General features: G+C 33.0%; 1 protein-coding gene across 7 annotated transcripts in view; it reads left to right on the top strand.

The window, feature by feature from the left end:
- Positions 1–19,875, top strand: part of LOC108977466 (tyrosine-protein phosphatase Lar) — a 486,678-nt gene that overhangs the window by 363,637 nt on the left and 103,166 nt on the right. For 3 of the 7 annotated variants that reach the window (XM_018947162.1, XM_018947157.1, XM_018947161.1), the window contains 5 exons: positions 4,533–4,769; positions 4,884–5,030; positions 5,137–5,270; positions 5,937–6,087; positions 7,909–7,932. In XM_018947162.1, the coding sequence (XP_018802707.1) occupies positions 4,533–4,769; positions 4,884–5,030; positions 5,137–5,270; positions 5,937–6,087; positions 7,909–7,932 (693 nt within the window). The remainder of the gene's footprint in view (positions 1–4,532; positions 4,770–4,883; positions 5,031–5,136; positions 5,271–5,936; positions 6,088–7,908; positions 7,933–19,875) is intronic. The other 4 variants (XM_018947163.1, XM_018947159.1, XM_018947164.1 and 1 more) reach the window with 2 other exon arrangements.

Genomic DNA, 19,875 nt, shown 5'->3' with positions numbered 1-19,875 from the left:
ATTTTTCATAAAATTTTTGATTTTACATAAAATTTTTTTTTTTTTTGTTGTCCAAAATTTTGAAGTTACATATTAGACTGCTAAAATTCGATTTTTAATCAGTTCAAAAGTGGTTGGTGAACTATAGTATACAGAAGTTACATAAAGAAACTGGTAGTGATCGCCTTATTTGTCTCTGATTACAACAACAACTTCGAAAACTGCTATTTAGAGTAAAATGCATTTAGAAATAAACTCATTAAGATGACTGAATTGATTGAACTAAGCGCTTGAAAAAGTTCTAACTCATAAACCATTTGAGATATTGATGTTGAATTTATTTTGTTGTTGAAAAATTAACTTGAAATTTTTTTTTAAGAATTTGCCATTAGATGTGCCCCTTAAGATGTTTATCTACCCATGAGTTAAAATCATAAGAATATGCCAGAAATGTTCTATTTATCTCAAGCCAAGGGCTATCATCGCTTTAAATTTAATTTAGAAAATGTTTCCTAGTACTACAACAGCAACAAAAATTAAACTATTTCTTTCTTAACTATGTTTTGACATATAGTATGTACTTCAGTTATTTTCGCATTCTTAACAAATCATGTAATAAGTTTTATGAGTCGCAGCTCTCTCATTAACATTAACAGATCCTTTTTATTTTCCTTTTATTCGGTTGCTTCCATTTTATAACGTATAAATGCATTAGTGCAAGGTTTAGAGATATTTTTTCGAAAAAATTTGTACGACTCATAAATTAATTTGAAGATGCACTTTTTTGTATTCTATTCATATTTTCTATGAAGTCTAAAAACAAAATAAAATAAAAACTTATGCTTTCCCATATATGTAATTAGTAATAAAATATATTCAAAAGCATTCAAAAATAAATGTGATTTGAGTACACAAATATCTACACAAAATGCAAATGACAAAAATTCTTAAATAAATCTTAAATTTTGCATATTTAATTCTATAAATATTTCGTGATTTCCAAATCTTCTCCTCATGTTAAGATTACTTTGTCAATCAAATATGTTTTTGACGAAAAAGGGTTGCTGACTTGATCTAAGCGACTTTTTCCTAAACTCAGATCTCTTAAAGTCGCTTAAAAGAAATCAACGAAAGTGATCCGTCGCACTACAAAATGGTGAGAAAAAGTTGGAAGATCGCAATAACTGATATATTTTTCGATGATGCCTATGATACCTATGCCTAACAACAAATAAATGTATAAGAAGATAAAAGAAACTATCTAGATTCCTATAAATTTCTTTCCCCGATTACGCTTAAGTAAGTTAAGGGAATATATCCACTTACAAGTTGAAAAAAAAATGATTTTTTTTTGTGAATTTTGTGAGAAATTTTTTAGATAGTTTGCAAAAATATTTACTTACAGAAATCAAACTTAATAATCGTCGATTAATTTTGAATTTCCTTGATTCCGAATTGCTTTACAAAAACTACTGTCATACTACTGACCTTGGAAATATCATTCCACAGAAATCCAGATGATCGATCCTAATTAATATTTTTTTGGAAAAATATGTCTATACATAATAATATTCCTGAATACTTTAAATACTTTAATAGAGAGAAAAATAACCCAAATTTCCACAAATTTCAATTTAAGTAAAGTCATAAATATTTATGCTGTCAACACTTTGGCATAATACTGAAAATCATGAAATTCGCATAATTGCCAAAGTCAACATTTTCAAATAAGTTCCACACAATGTGCGCCCGCAAAACTACGCTTTAACGCCCAAATGTATGTTTTGCTCTTCAGCAAGACAAAAATTCACTTTAACTTCATTAATATTTTTACGATGTGTGCGTGTGCCGCTCTATTTCAACGCAACGCATTTATGCGTAGTTGGTGGTCACACTTAGCAGCTGTGCATTGGCGGTCCATTTTCAAGTTATTTGATCACATATTTTTGCCATAAATTGCCAATATTGCGGTCGACTCGGCCAATATTGACCACACTTTATGTTGGCAAAAAGTATTTAATACACACACACACACATACAGATGAGTACAGAGCAGTGTGTAGGCGACAAGGCAGAAGGCCACAAGTGCGGCAATATTTATTAAATATTTCATGCCGCACAAATTATAGTCAGTAGTGTAAAGAAGATGGCACACGCTGTGTATATGTATGTTTGTATGTGTATATGTATGCTTGATATATATATTTAGATCTGCGTTCACTTTTTGATAAGAAAAAAACGCGAAAATTTCTTGCGGTCTACAAATTGCTGCCAATTTATTAGATTTTCCCCAAAGCGGCAGTGTAGAGAGAGCTCTCTATTTCGGCTTGCTGCTTTCTTATTGACTCTTTAAACTATTTCCTGCATAATTCTCATTTTATAATATATGCATGAATTATTTATTTAATATTTTACCCTATTGGCTTCATCAATTTCCACTTCATAAATTCTCTCTTTAATACAAAACATTAAATCCGACGGAAATTATGCTTTAAAATATTTGCAATTTTATTATTTTAGTATGAACTTGAATAGGAATAAATCTTACGTTATTTGAGTATTTAAGACCCACCTTAATATGTAATAAATATTTGTGCTTTGAAGGTATTGGTATTGATTAAGCGGCCGCGACTTTAAGAACTACCTTAATGACTTAATTTTGTTAAAAGCTCTTAATTAAACTTCGCTTTATGCATACTACATCAGAATATTTGCATTAAAAGCGTCGTAATAAAATGTTTCCTTTAATTAAGTGCCACCTTAATGTGTATTTGCAAACATATACATACATATATATTTCTAGCTATGTTTGTTAATACTACCTTCCAATTAGTGCTTTAAGTGGATCATAAAAGTGAGAACATATGCCTATAATTATTTTCGGACCACCTTAACGTATACAAATTTCATATTTATTCATATTGGCATTGACTACACCTTAAACATCATCGTAAGACTGAAAAACGCATTAATTTAATGTTTTCAGAACCACCCTAATGCGTGAATTTTTTCGTGAAAACATTTATTTTATATTTATACATATATTCGTGATAGCTCATTATTACTGCACTAAGTGCATTTTCAGCTTTATCGGATCGGTTATTTGCCTTTTAAGAGCCACCTTTATGCTTATATGCATATTAAAAAATATTTCGATTATTAATCTTTAGTCACATAAGCAACAATTTACTGTAAAAAGCGTGTAAAACTGAAAAAAATTTTTTTCGTTATTTAACGGTGGCCGTAATGTGTAAATTTAAATATCAAAAGCTTTTTTTACATTTTTTATTGAACGTTCTTTTATTAGCCATTCAAAAAAAGTTGAAAAACTGAACACTGTTTTTTTTTTCATTTTTTATGCACAAAAAAATATTTTTACTTCAGTTTCTTGGTAACTGTGCCATATTACTGCATTAAATGCCTAGTTGCACAGATAAAATTGAGTATTGCTTGATTGATATCTTTAGGACCACCCTCATATTTATATGCATATTTATCATTTATGTTTGGTCATAAATTACTATAGTAAACACTTCGCAAAATTTTATTATATAGGGACGACCTTAATGTGCAAATTTAAATAAATATCAAAAGATACTTTTTTTTAAGGACCCCCTTAACGCATATACGTTCGCATATATATTATACAAAAATTAAAAAAGTCATGTTTCTTCGTATTAGCTTTCTAAAAAGTTAAAAATAACTATTTTTTACATTTTTAAGGACCACCTTAAATAATGTACATCTTCATATATAAAACACAATTTTGTTTTATGTTTTTCATATTAGCTTCAAATTACTGCTTTAATAAAATAATGATTATGCCATAAATATTATATGTCGTTAAAAGATTTCACACTCACCTAAACACATTTCAACCTCACACACACACGCATACATGTATAAAAATCCGCAATTCGAAGAGCTGCGGAAAAATAGACATAAATATCTCATCCTCCACACTTTAAGTCCATAAAAATAATGGCAGCGCTGTTTTACTTTTTTATGGCCTTAAAGTCAGTTGTTGTTGTAAGATCGTTAAAATAATTTAATGGCAGTGCGAGTTTCCCTCTCACACGCTCTGTTTCTCCACTTCACTCTCGGGCATATTTATGACTCTTCTTGAGTCAATATTGAAACATAAAAATTTGTTATTTATTATTTGCTCTCTATTGGAAAGCTTTGAGGGGGGAGAGTGACTGATAGCCCTGAAAAGCTTTGCAGATGTGCTGAGAAATGGAAATAGGCATCAATTTTCACATACCTTCATCTTCACACAAACTTAAGTATGTAGTATATACAATGGCACATACTCACGGTTCGGGTTGAAGTCGCGTTAAGGGATGCAATCTGCGTTAAGAATTTCGATTAGCTGTTAATGGTGCTTAATGTGGCTGAAGGAGTTTGACAAAATTATGGCAACATTGACTTGATTGATACCTGTTCTACAGTACTTCTAACCATAAAGACGCATTTATAAGTTACAAACTCAATTTCTTATAACCTAAAAATCGAACTTACCGTACTTTCTTTTTACTATTATCTACTTTTAGGTGGCTTACAAATCGAAAATAGTCGTGAAGAGGATCAAGGCAAATACGAATGTGTCGCTGAGAATTCAGTTGGCACAGAACACTCGAAAGCAACGAACTTATATGTGAAAGTACGACGTGTGCCGCCCACTTTTTCACGTCCACCAGAGCCCATTAACGAGGTGATGCTGGGAGCGAATTTGAATTTATCCTGCATTGCTGTGGGCTCACCAATGCCCCATGTGAAATGGATGAAAGGTAAGAGAAGCGTTTATGCTTACTAAAAATAAGTAAAATATTTTTAATTGAATAAAAATAAATAAAAAACTTTTAAACAATATATTTAAAAAAAAAAATGTGACCCGCTTTCAGGCGCACAAGATTTAACACCCGAAAACGATATTCCAATCGGTCGTAATATACTACAATTAACAAACATACAACAGAGCGCGAATTTCACGTGCATTGCGGCATCGTCTTTGGGGCAAATTGAAGCGACGGCGATGGTGAAAGTTCAATGTAAGTTCTGCGAAAGCTTTTGTGTTATTTGTTATATAATATAATATTGCAAAAAAGCTCTGTGATTCTAAGTTAAACTTGCTTTTTTATTTTTATTTTCGTACAGCACTTCCAGCTGCACCAACGGACGTGCAAATCTCAGAGAAAGGGGCAACATCAGTTCGCTTGGAATGGTCTTACAAAGGACCCGAAGACTTGCAATACTATGTGATACAGTACAAACCAAAAAATGCAAATCAGGTAAGTTGGAATTAAATAGTGAATAAACGAACGTCCCATGAGCTTTCACTAAACTTACTTCAACAGCTATGTTTAAAGCTTTCTACTTTAAATTTTTGTACAATCAAAACACGTGATTTAGATATTCATACTAACATAAGCCATCGAGCTTTCGACCAAAATTTCAAAACGGCGTTCTTAATTCAATAACAGTTTTAGGTTTTTAGTGAAAAACTCGAATTTCAAAAAAGCTTTCATTCAAGAAATTGTAATTGGAATTAAATTGTGAATAAAAAGACGTCCGAAGAACTATCACTAAACTCACTCCAACAACGAAGCTTAAAGCTTTGTACTTTACTTCTTTTTTTAAAGATTAGATATTCATACAAACATATGCCGTCGACCAAAATTTTGAAAAGCGCTCTTAATTTAATAATAGTTTTAGCTTTTCAATAAAAGCTCTGAAATTCCAAAACGCGCTCAATCAAAAAAACTGCTAATTCAAAAACATGTTTTGTTTTTTTTTTTTTTTTTTTTTGTAAAATTTTTTTTTTAAAACATATTTTATCATTGCACGCTCTGTAATACAAATTTAGTTAATTTTTAGTTTAAACCTTAACCTTTATATATCAGTTTCAAAATCATATATGATATTAATTAATAATTTTCCTCACCTACACATCACAGGCTTTTAGCGAAATTAGCGGCATCATAACGATGTTTTATGTTGTGCGAGCTTTAAGTCCATATACCGAATATGAATTCTATGTGATAGCGGTAAATACGATTGGACGTGGACCGCCATCGAAACCAGAGACTTGTACCACTGGTGAGACAAGTAAGTAAAAAAGCCATATATAAAATTTTACGAGTATAATAAATAAGAGGACCGAAAAATAAATACACAAAGCATAAAGTTAAAAAAAGTAAATAAGTAATTAAAGAAGAAAATTTTAGGAACCATTATAAAGGTTAGCTTTTAGGTGAAGAAAATATGTATAAGTTATCTAAGTTGAGAGCTTATTTGAAAGTTTTAATAGAAACTTTTTAAAACTACTTGAAATCTTTTTTATGAATCTGAGAAATCCTTAGAGCTTTCGTGCAAGCTTTCACGTTCTTAAAGAAATTTTGTCGAAGGTGAAAAATTGAAATTAGTCTTAAGAATTTTGAAAATTTTTTTATTTAAGAGTACTATTTTGTGAAACTAAAAAACGTTTGAATAATGAAAGCTCACAGGAAAGCTTAATTTAATAGGACATTATTAATTACCACAAATTCATACTAGTTTTGTAGATATGTATTAAACAATTTAAATGCTATGAAAAAATTCTTTGGATTATAAAATCTCACATGAAAGCTTTGAGCAACAAAATATTAAAATAAAATCATTGTTCCAGTAGATTTGTACACTAAGGCTATAAATAAATAACGAGCCTAAAACAAACTTTGAAACATTTTAATAATGAAAGCTCACTGGAAAGCTTAACTTAATAAAACATAATTAAGTTCCACAATTTCACAGTAGATTTGTAGATTTGTGCTTTGTACGTACTAAGAAATTTAGTAAGTATGAAAATAAACGTTGAATCCTGTAAGCTCACATTAAAGCTTTAAGTAATCGAACATGAGTAGCACAATCTTACAGAAGATTTAGTTTTCAATATATTGAGAAATTATGTAAAATTTGAAAATTTATAAACTATGAAAACAAACTTTGGATCATGAAAGCTCACAAGAAATCTTTAAGTAATTGAATATAAGTAGAACAATCTCGCAGTAGACTTTAAGATTTAGGTTTCAATATATGAATATATATAGAAATTACTTATGTAACGTTTGGATCAATTGAATTATGAAAGCTCGCATAAATGCTTATTTTAATAGAAGATGGTTAACTGATCAGTTACCACAATTTCTTAGTAGGTTTGTAGATTCTGGTTTTGAATATATCAACAAACTGTGTAAAAAACTTTGGAGTTTTTGAACTATGAAAGCTCTCATGACAACTTGAACATTAGCAATAATCTTACAGTAGATAAAGGTTTTGAATATTTCAAAAAAATATGTCCAAAAAGCTTTGAGAAATTTTTTAATAAGTTAAAGCTCCGAAAGCTGCCGCTATAATTTAATTAATGTAAAAGCTGTTTCAGCCACATATCAATGCTCATTTGTACAAATACATTTTATATATCATAAGTATTGTATATAACATGTATATTTGTATTTTTGAAAGAGCTTTTTAAAGCTCTGCCATTTATTAAACCAATTCGCTTTGAAATGTCATTAATGAATGCATTTGTTTCTTCTTCTTCTTCTCTTTTCAACCCTCTTACTTATAAACATGCTGTCTTTTAAAGGATTTTTCTAACAAATTTTTTATTGTATTTAATATTAGTTTTTGTTGTTTCTTTGTTACCTGGCGTTGTGTGAACTTTTTTGTTACTTCGTTTTTTTACCAAAAAAAAAAGCTTTTGTGTTTGAAGTTTTGAAAATTTTGCGATATTTTTGAACGTGTTCTAGCTACTCAAATCAATTTCTCTTTCTCTCTGTTCCCATTTTGTTTTTGTGTTCTTTCATTCATCGCTCGCTATCATGGACTAACAACAACAACAATTCAAAATAAATGATATCCCCAATAAACTAAAACGAAAACTCATAGGCGATTTCACATTCGGAGGTGCAAGTAAGTGTAATTTTCCATACTAACATAAAATTTTACAAGAAAAAAAAAACATCAAAAACATTTTCATGCATTTAAATTAGCGAGGTGTAATTTTTTGCTTTAATTTTTACTTGCAATGCATAAAAGCTCGTTTAAGACAATAGGTGCTTAAGTTCATCAAGATTTAGTTTGAAATGATGTTGAAATTGAAATAAATTGAGAAAACATATCCGTTTTGCGGTGTTGTCGATGTGTGTGTGTAAGTGTGCTTGTGATTATCTTTATACCCCGAACAGAGTATATTAAATTTGCCACAAAGTTTTGTAACAGTCAGAACGAAACGTCGGAGACCATATAAAAACGATTGACAATTTGAGTCGATTTAGCCAAGTTCGTCTGTTCCTCATCTATCTGCATATACATGCACCTAATTTTGAGATATCGCTCTAAAATATTCCACATATCCTTTCCTCCTCAAGAAGAGGTTAGCATTTTGGATCAGACGGGATCAATCCCATTCAAGTCCTTATATAAACAACTTTTTTTATTTTACAACATATCTTCAAGAAATTGGGCTTGGGATATCATTCTACGGAATGCTAAAACATAAGAAAACAAAAATGTTCAAGATCGGACCACTATAACGTATACAAACTTACCAATCCAAACGAAGTTCTTGTATAAAAAAACTTCTTTATTTAACAAGATATCATCATGAAATTTGGCATAGGATAATATTATTAACAACACAAAAGCATATGAAAAAAACTTACAGATCGGACTACTATAGCATATAGCTGTCATACAAACCAAACCAGCGGAGTCCAAAGCTTATATGGAAAACTTTTTAATTTAACGAGATATCTTCACCAAATTTGGCATACAATATTTTCCTTGGCAATGCTACAATCTGTGGAAAAAAATTTCAAATCGGTTCACTATATCATATAGCTGCGATACGAACTGATCAATCAAAATCAAGTTATTGTGTGAAGACTTCTTTATTTTTGAAGGGTATTCCAGCTGCAGTACAACCGAAATGAACAATTCTCTCTTGTTTTTAAGTATTCTTCAGTGTATGTGCGCTAGCAGACATTACTGCCCCTGAAAGCATGCTATAAAACGCTCAGCGCTATCAATTGCGCCATTTAAGCTGTAATTTTCACGACGAGCAATCAGTTGGCGGAGCAACAGTATGCAGGAAGTACACCCACAGGCACATAAGAGCGCAGTCAATGCATGTGCAAAGTGTGGTTATAAAGCGGTACGAATGCATCAAAGAAATGTAGATAAAAACGTATAAACGTTAAACAATTTCAATAACAATCGAATTGCAGGCGTTACGATTGCAAAAACCAACACACAGACACTGTAGAGGAATCGAACATAGCATAGCATAAGCGAATTGCACTGCATTTTTATGTGCACTCACCTTATGCAGACATATTTCCACACAGGTTGCCACGCATACATAAGCATTTATGTCGAAAGTTTTCCGCACCTGCCAAGCAGAAAGGTAAACGTAAAGTTTAACAAGTGTTTTTTGTTATAAAAAATTTTTATATACGAAAAAATTTCTACAAGAATTCACAGCCGCCACGTTCCATTTATAAAGCTCAGGCAGCTTTACATATTTTTCACTTTTCACAACATACTTTTCGGTGCTCCAGCACTTTCAGTAAGCGTGGCCAGCTGCTGCCACTGCGTTTATTGACGCATATCACTGTGGAATTGTAAAAACGTAACGTAACTGCAGCACCAGCTAAATTTTCATCGCGTAAAGGAGGCGGATATAAAGAGAGAATTTTTAAAAAATAACATTTTGTAAAATTTCAATACGCTCTCATATATGGCATAAACTATTATAAAATATTGGCGCTATGTCGGCGTATAACACATAAATTGTCTTTGTAAACTTTTGCACTTCAATATTGTAGACAGCGCGAAACAAACCGGAAGTGCTATTGGCGGCAGTGGCGAGCAAGCTGTTTTTCAACTGTGTGGCAAGGCAATAAACTGGCGGATTTAACTAAATGGAAATTTGAGTTTTTATTAAATATATATTTTTTTATTATATTATATATAAATAAATTAAAAAGATATAGTGTGTTCTAAAAATATACAATTTTGTCAGGAATCCAAGTATTGTCGCACTAAACTCATGATTTCTTTGAATTGATCCATCAAGCTTAATATCTTTTATAGAACTTAACTGAAATTATCTCTCTAATAATAGTACGGCAATCCTTGATAGTTAATACATCTGTTATCTCCTTACCATTATTAGATATCATCATCATGTTCAGATTTTTTTCGTTTTCAGTACCAATTGGTAGTGTGGAATAGACATACTAATTCTTAATAGTGTTCGAGGCCCATATAAAACCTTTACCGTACCTTGGGTCCGGTTTCTGGTTACATTGCAACTCCACATTGAACAATGTAGGCTCTACCCATATGCGGGATTTACCCCCAACCACCACGATACTCCTCAAAGGGCCAGTCCGCGGTAGCAGGTTCGAGTGAACTCCAAGAACTTCTGGTCCCCGTAGTACCGGTCGAACCTCGTAGCCGAAACTACTACCAGATGAGTTTCCATACTGCTCTGGACAGGGGACCAGGGGTTGGACCACTTGCACACAATACACGCACAGACCATTCACATAAGAAGCTAATCCTAAATCCCAGTTAAATGTTTTCGGCATTCCGATTAGTGGAGATGACACCACTAACATCTAAACGTCCAATACTCAGCTAATTCCTATACCACCCAGACCCCTAATATCCAAATACATCCAGCATTCTGCAATTATAGGTACCCAATCTTCAACTTGCGCCCCACAAAAGCACCCCGATCAAATATTTGCCTTTGATGCACAATTGCATGCTCCGTAAGCAGAAAACCCAGACAGAATCTGAAGTCTGGATTACCCTCAACAAACCTAACGTCGCTTATGTACTCGTAAGTCACTCGACCGTTAGGACTATTGTCCTTTGACACCTACATCTAACCCTATAATTTAGAAGCCTTCTGCTCCCTTTATATCTCTCCTGCTCCACATCACCATCGCAAATCCAGTCATTCCGCAGTAATAACACACTCAATCCTCTTCTTAACCTGAATGCAATAGCACGCTCGCTGATCAAGATTGAGTGAAATTATGTCATCAAGAAGATATCTTGTTTTTTCTACTGACTTTAACCGGTTTCAGCATACTGAACGTGATCTTGGCATAATGGATATTATTTGTGGTTCTTTGGTCTAGTTGCATGGTGTTACATACGTATGTCTTTTTGCATGTAGATTTGTCGCAATATATTCGTTTTTCATCACCAGTCTCAAACCGACGAATAAACGACTTATTTTTATAGCGTTGAATAGCATAGACATTTAATTTTTAATGTAATAATGGGGAAGGTTTGTTACTATTCGAAAGAACATTCTTTGACAATTATTTTTTTGAATATGATCTATTATCTCTTTCAAATGTTAGCCGCGGCTACGTCTCACTCGTTCGAACATGTCGACTGGTAACTGGCGATTGACATAATGACGTGATGTTTTGCTCCAAGGCCTGAATCGAAGATTGATTGCCCACATAAACTTCAGACTTTACATATCTCCACAGAATAATTTTGGTGGCCAATCGACCGACCCAAAATGTGAAATCATCTGTTCACCGAAGTGTTCTCTCAATAATTCCATTTGATAGATGCGATGTGTGGGAAGTGGCAACGTCTTATTGAAATCAAATTTCGCCGAGATCACAAGTCTCAATTTCAGACATAAAATTTGTGGTTATCATAGCGCGATAACAGTCGCCGTTGGTTACATTTTCACTGACCTCATTTTTGAAGATATATAGACCGATGATTCTAACAGCCCACAAACTACACCAATTGTTGTTTTTTTTTTTGTAGATTAAATGGCAGCTCTTGAATCTCTTCAGTTTGTTTTTCGTCCTAAATGCGGCAATTTTGCTCGTACACATTGAGCCAGGAAAAGGCCTCATAGCCGAACAAAATTTTCTCGAAAACGTCGGATATTTTTTTTATTTTTTATTTTATTTTATTAAAGCTTACATAATAAACAAATTATTAAATAAACTAAAGTACGCAGCGCTAGCATCAAAGGCTTTCGGCTGACGTCGGATCTTTTTGATCAGCGCTTCCCAGAAATATAAACTCTGCGTTGTACACTGGCTTTAGTAGCCTTCGGCATACTAAAATTTAGTTACAGTATACAGCTCAAGAATAATGGCAACTATAATGCAGTAGCCTTCCACAATAGGGGTGTTAAATTCAAATTGCTGTTACTATTTGATGGATAGTGTGTTAGAAAACATTTTGAAGAAATGTTTTTATTTAAATTTTTTTTTTTAATTTTAATAAAACTTCTGAGAAACATCTTTAAAAAATCTACTCTCAGAATTGAACTGCCATATAATGATCTGTAACTAAAATTTACTAATTTCAATCCTAAAACAAATATATATACATATGTAAGTTTGTATATACATACATATACGCATAGTTAGAACCACAGTACAAGCAGTGATTATCGAAAAATATCGAGCGGCCGACAAAGCTTACAATTACTTTACATTGTTATGCGTATTACAGGCACGAATACATAGGTGCAGTTACATATATGTATGTGTATACCTAGAAACTTGTATATTTTTGAACATTTATGTGCGTAATTGCACAGCAATGGAAGAACTTCAGCAACGAAAAAAAAGCCAAGGAAACAGCCAAAGTAAAGTAATCGAAGCAATTGTGAGAGTTGAGCAGCTGAAGCAACAGCATCCGGACAACAATGCCCAAACCTACACAAACTGGCACACATACCGGCTTATGGCAGACTGCAAGTAATGTGCAGTAAGCAACATATGCACGAAGCGGCACGTACCGACGAGTATGACGGTCAAAGCAAAGCCATGTGTGTAATACATACATATACAATACATACATACATATGTTTGTAAAAATGCATATCTGTGTATAGTGTATGTATATGTGTGTCTGTGCTATATACGTATGTGTGTATATTATATGCATATGTGTGTTGAATTGCACTATGATTTTATGAGGCAGCGTCCGTCGGCCGACATCAAGTACGCAATTTTATTGGCACAATTATCCTTATCGCTCGCCGATGCTGTTGTCGTAGCTGGCAGCAGCAGTCATACATATACTATGTATAGATTATATGTGTATTTGTATGTTTGTAAATCTTTATGTTTTTGCATTTGCTGCTTCATTTCATTTTTTGCTATTATGAGCTTTAGGGTGCTCATAAAAAGAATTACTAGAAAAATATTGAAAATTGGAAAAAAAATAAAAATAAATATACGATTATTTACAGTCAGATTTTTCGATTTTCACAAAATAGATATAAAATATTTTTTTTTAATTATGGTTTCAATATTGAAATTATAAAAAAATTTAAAAATTAAAAAAAAAATATATATAAGATTATTCGTAGTAGTTTTTTTTTAGTTTCCAATTCCAAGTTGGTTATCCTCTATCTATACCACTCTCCATTAACCGGCTTTTCTAAAAAAAGTTTCAAATAAAAAAAATTAAATTTTTTTAACTAAAGAAGAATAATAGTTAGAAATAAATCAATTAAAAATGTTCCTGTTTTCTTTTGCTTATCAAAAATAATTATTTGTAAAACTATAAAAATTTTCCCTATAATGAACAAAACCAAAAGTATCAACTCATATAAGCAGCTCTTAAATTAAAGAAAAAAAGTTAGCAATAAAACAATTGAAAATATTTTTCATATTTGCTTCAATTAGGCTTATATAAAAAATTTAAAAGAAAATTTAATTTTTAAAATTTTCGCCCACCCTAATGCACATTTCTGAAAGCACGAACACGAAAAGCAGCGCCTGCATTGATAGCATGCATTTCCGTTTAGTCGTTAACTGCATCCCTCACTCTCCCACACACACACACACACAACACACTCCTCGCTCTCACTGTCATCCAAAGCTTAGGCCAACCGCTCCTCTTCCTGCCCATCTTGTACGCAAATATACAAATTCGCTCAACTTTTCTTTGACATGCACGCTACTTAAGCATATCGATTTCCTTTCTCTCCTCCGCCACTCATCCCCTCTACTGTTTTTTAGGCACATAAGCCGCTTTGCTGTATTAGTGTTTTGTGCTTATAGTTTTCGTTCGATTTATGCTTTCGCTGCTCTGCTGTTTCGATGATTGCATTTTGATTTTTATTTTAACATTTTTGTTGCTGTTGTAATCTATAAATTTGCCTACAGTGCTGTTGTTGTTGTGTTGGATTTGTTCGTTTTTGTTTTTGCTTTTCGCTCTTCTTCGGGTTTTTGTCTCTCACTAGTTTGTGGTCTTGTATCATTACTTAACTTTTTATAGCGGTGCATACAACTCGATACTCAATACTAACCAATTTGAAACTTTCAGTTATATTCGTCCTATCTACTTTTTCTGTATGTATCACGTTTCATTAAATATGGATAACTTTTTTTTTTTTGCGCAGCTAAAATCATCTCTTTCTCTCATCTACTGTTTCTGCTTTAGTTGGGAAACCGCCACCTAACTCTCTGCCTTTTTCGCCTCCTCTAGGTCTCCTTTCATTCCGATCCAATACCTAACCCTTGCGTCACCCTAACCTCACCTGCTGTCGGCAACCCAAGGCTATAATAGCCATAAACAATTGTTGCCCAGCTTATTTGCTCTTTTTTTTCGACAGTTGGTAACGCTGGCCCAGCTGCTCACGTACTCGCATTATTCCTGCCCTTAGAACGTAGAATTTACGTTACCTTTAGTCGCTGCTACACCGCTGGGATTACCGTTTTTACATTTTATTGGCAGTGATACTGCAATTTTGGCCTCCACCACCGACTCAGCCCAACAATTTATTTTGTGTGTGTGTTTTTTTATCTTGTCATTTTTTGGCTCTTCCTGCCGCGGTTGATGTTCGCGCTTTTTTGCTTAATTTTTCGTTATTTTTTCTAACATTTTTACTTTGCCAAAAACTAATTTTTTCCGTGGCTTTTCATTGCAATGACACAGCGGTTTGGCGCAGTTAATTAATTTTTTTTTTTTTGTCATCTTCGCTGATGCGTCGTTTTATGGAATTTATGTAAAGATTTTGATAATTAAAAAGTTAGTCATCGAAATTTTTTGTTCGCGGTCATTTTTGACCGCAAGAGAAAAGATGGCTAATTAAATCTTGGTTGCTATTAAAGCTTTTTTTTAATATTCTAACTTTACGGTAATTAAAGCAAAACACTTTGACACGAAAGTACCTGAAATATTTTCTTCTAATTTTGCACAATATTTTTGCAAAGCCTTTAATAGAGTTGAGCAACACTTTTTCTTAGAAGTAAAATTTTATTTTAGAAATAAATTTTATTTTTAGTTTAGTCTTAAAGGTTATAAAAACGATCACCTAATTTGCATTAAAGTATTCGGATTAAAAGTAGTGTTGAAGGTCTAACTGTACATAAATACAGAGTGTAATAGAAATGTAGTTCAAGCTCTATAAGTATAATTAATAATAAAATCTTCGGAATAAACTTGACTCTGAAAAGCTTATTCAAAACTCTAATTCAAAACTTTTATCACCTCCCTATTGTGAAAAATATTTCAAACAACAAAATAATGCTTTATCAAAATAAAAATTTTTTGATCCCGTCAAAAAAAGTAACAAAATTTGCAAAACTCTCAGTTTCAGTAATACGAAAAGCTTTTGGAAAGAATTAACACTGAAAAGCTTTTACAAAAGTTCCAATTCAAATAACCAGTTTTTGATCCCGTCAAAGAAAATAACAAAATTGTCAAAGCTCTTTACGTTTCCGTAATATGAGAAGCTTCTGAAAAAAATCAGCTCTAAAAAGCTTTTTCAAAGTTCCAATTCATATAACAAGATTTGGATCCCGTCAAAAAAAATAAAAAAATTGTCAAAGCTCTTTAGGTTTCAGTAATACCAAAAAGCTTCTGGAAAAATCAACTCTGAGAAGCTTTTTCAAAGTTCCAATTCGAATCTTTTGTCACCACACTGCATCTCAAAAACTTTTTTTATTAGGGAATACCTTATACGAGAGAATCTTGAAAAACATTTAAAAGCAATAAAATCAAGGTTTTTCAACATAACATGTCTTGGACTACTAAAAAATAATTACAAAGTAGTCGATTTCAGTGGAACAAAAGGAGTAAGCTTTACAAAAAAAAAAAAATCCGAATTTACATAACATCTCAATAATGTTTATTGTTAGGGAATACCTTAGAAGGAGAATTCGAAAAGATAATTATTATAATAATAACAACAAAATCGCTTTCCTAAAGCAAAAGGTTTTTGAACCGACAGAAATAATTGCTTAACAGTCAAAGCTCCTAAAGTTTGAGTGGTAAGAAAAGCTTTTGAAAAAAACAACTCTAATAGAAAAAGCCTTTCAAAGCTCCAGTTAAAAACTTTTGCAACTATGTTATATATTTTCTTTTTTTAATAGAGAATGAAAAGTGTATGAACAACAAAATCAAGCTTTTTCAAAATAATACGTTTTTTATGCCGTAAAAATAATTGCAAACAGACAAAGCTCCTAGAGTCTTAGTAGTAAGAAAAGCTTATGAAAAAAATTAACCATTAAAAGCCTTTACAACGTTTTGACCGCGTCAAAATAAAATTCAATGCTCCTAGAGTCTTAGTAGTAAGAAAATCTTTTGAAAAAATCAACTCTAAAAAGCTTTCTCAAAGATCCAATTCAAAATTTTCAAATCTCCATGATTGTTTTTATTAGGAATATCACAAAAAATTCACATCTTAAATTGATTTTCAACAACAAAGCTTAATTTTTATCGAAAAACTAAAACTTGTTCCTAATTCTACTAGAACTCCGAATCAAAGTCTTGGATTTTTCGCTTTGTTGGATTATTCACCATTTCTTATAGCTTCAGATATTCTACCATTTTATGATTCATAAATCATTTTTCTTAGAGTAGTTGTATCTTAATCACCGCGAAGAGTCTTATACTACATACTATACTATATACTATTCGGTTAAGAAAGTGTATGATAGTTCTGATTTATACGAGTGACCGACACTTGAAGCTGAGTAATAATAGTTTTTCAGGGCTTGTAGAATTCCAGATTCAAGGCGATACTAAAGAAATGTTAAGATATTTTTCGCAATTCGATTAGATTTCCATTAGCAAAATTGCATACAATCGAATCATTTGAAATCTAAAGGTCTTCCGCAGCAAACTTAACTTATATTTAAAAAAAAATAATCTTCAGTATAACCATAACCTCATTGTTTCTATGACAGACAAACTACCAGAAAACGAACCCAATTTCTCAGTTAATAAAAAGAATTAAACAACATACTTGTGCGTCACCACTACATTCGCCGAAGCTTGTGCATAAATGTCTTTCTGAATTTGCAACCACAAATTGCTGGTAAAAGACCAACAAACGATCAAAGGCATCAACGGCAACAGCACCAACAACAATAGCGTTTACAAATCACAAGCATTAGAACTGTTAACGCTATTAAAGAGTCCTTTTCCGTGGGTTAGTGTACAAAGCAGTGTTGCTGAAGCCGAACCTGTTACGTAGCATATGAAGTCTTGCCGATTACGAAGCCGCAGAACACTTCGCACACACATACGCACACATACTATTGTCGCATGCTACTTCATTTCATCAATACAACAGTGTGGTGGCACAAGTGTAACTAATCACTACCCCCCAAGAGACCGACGGCTTTACGCAGCCCCATCGACGAAAATCGTTGAAATTGCAACCAATGCCGCCAGCTCAAGTAACTAGAGCATTTTGCGGGTTTCCTCAAATCGTAAGTGTAAGTAGCTGTTGGATGTGGGCTGTACAGTGTTTGCTGCTTAGTTGAAACTACAATTTTTTTTTATTTAAATAACTCCAGGTTCTAGGTTGAAAGGTTCAGGACGCTGTGTCGATAGCTATAACGAGACTAAGCACAAGAGCCTGAGCGTTATGCAGACACCATGCTGACGGATCAGTTATCTCACCTCAGCAAACCTAACTCCAGGACCTATACTTCTTTGTGCAATATTTCAATATATGTAAATTAGCGTTTATGATGGACTTATACAAAAAACGGTTAAAAGTTCAAACGAATACGTGACTGATCTGAACGCCTCGGCAGCGGCTTAAACCATAAGAATATAATTTTTTCACCATGGAACCAATAAAATAATTCATAGCACGACTCGATTAGGTTAGGTTAGGCCAGGTTAAAACTTCCATCATAACACAGTTCTCACTGGAACAGCTTAGAACATCGGTGCATTATGGTACCTAAAACTCTTATTATTGATCATGAATACCTTCATAATTCGAGCAATGAGAATCGAGCAATGAGAATCCTAACGATTTCGGCAAAATTAACCTTGCTAAGGATAAGTAGTTCAGCAGATTTCCTGCGTTCTACTCTAGGTCAGAAGAATCTCGCAGTCGCACAAGAGCTGGTCGTCGATCAACGCCTAGGGAATGTACACGAAATCGAAGAGGATAGCGGAGATCCAGTTGAAAAAAATTTGGGATCCCGAAAAAGATGTTCCAAAAATAATACGTATAATAATAATTTTCAACCAGAAAGACGGTTGAAAAAAATTCGGGATTCCGAAAAAAAAATGTTTAAAAACCCTAAAATTTGTTATAACGCTGAAATAATACGTATAATATAACTTTCAACAAAAAAGTTACAGTCGGGATCCTGTTTTATTCTTTTGTCCAATTTGGGATTTTGTAAAAACAAAAGTTCAATAAATAGTTTTTAAAACGCTAACATATTAACATTTAGTTTTGGTAAAAAACCCTCCAACCCTCCCTCCTAACTTCGACTCTTACAATATACTGTAAAGCAAAAAAATCCAATTTTTGAAAATCTTAGTTTGTCCTAACCCCTAATCTGGAATTCACTTTAACGCGTATATATTGTGGCAGTCGAAAGCAAGCGTATCGCCTGCTTTGCCTTCTACTTCAGCCGATTTCTTCCGCCTTCACTTCGAGTTTTACATAACGGCATTTACACGTACGACTTGTAGTGTTTGCCACCATTTCCTTTGTTGTTGGATTACGGGTATTTCTATTGTTCTCCTTATTGTTGTTGCTGTAGAGCGTATGCGTCGCTTACTTGCGGTCGCGCCGCCTCAATGCCAGCAATTACAATTTTCGTCATTGCCTTCATAGGGCGAGTGCCAGAATCTGAAGCTGTGTGGGCACGTTTTTAGAGCAGTTAAATTTCACACGGCAAGCGAGCTTACAAAAGCACAACCGTTACGCTGTTCCATTCGTATGTAATCCTGTGTGTATGTTAAGAGGCTATTTCTTCATCGTGGCGTCTTCCTAACAGCCCCAGTCCATGTAATCAGTCCCGGATACTAAAGTGAGCAAATGGTTCATTGAATATTTTACACCGTTACACAGCCAAGCTGCATATTCCTAGACTTCTGCTTGATAGCAAGCAAGCAATGAGGTATTGAATAACGGTACTAAGTGTTACATGCCAATTCCATTTTCAGATCGACCAGCATGCATTTAAGAATGACATTGTTATTGTTGTTTTTGCAATGTTCACGTTGTTAGTGCTTGTTGTTGTAGTTGCTGCTGCTGCTTTTACGCATGCTGCATTTCTTTTTTTCTTAGTGGCCTTAGTGCTTTTTGCCGAGTGCCAATCAATAAAATCCCATTTTACCTATTTTCCAAAATTTCTCTCTCTACTTCACGCATACATATCCACACGCAAATTACTAAACAGCATTCATGTGTATGTATGCGTGAATTGTAGCAAGTGCCTCATTCTCAAAGTGCCCTATATGCTTTAAATATAAGTTTCAAGGCCGTAGTTATTTCGGACGGGTTTTTCATAAAAAATTTTGGAAAAAAGTTTTCAAAATCCACTCAAGGTTTTTCGTAAACTAAATGAAGTTAAC

Source organism: Bactrocera latifrons, unplaced genomic scaffold, assembly GCF_001853355.1.
Source record: "Bactrocera latifrons isolate USDA-ARS-PBARC rearing strain unplaced genomic scaffold, ASM185335v1 scaffold_9, whole genome shotgun sequence".
Classification (NCBI taxonomy): Eukaryota; Metazoa; Arthropoda; class Insecta; order Diptera; family Tephritidae; genus Bactrocera; species Bactrocera latifrons.
The sequence above is the reverse complement of the archived record's forward strand: the minus strand, read 5'-3'. Positions and strand labels throughout refer to the sequence as shown.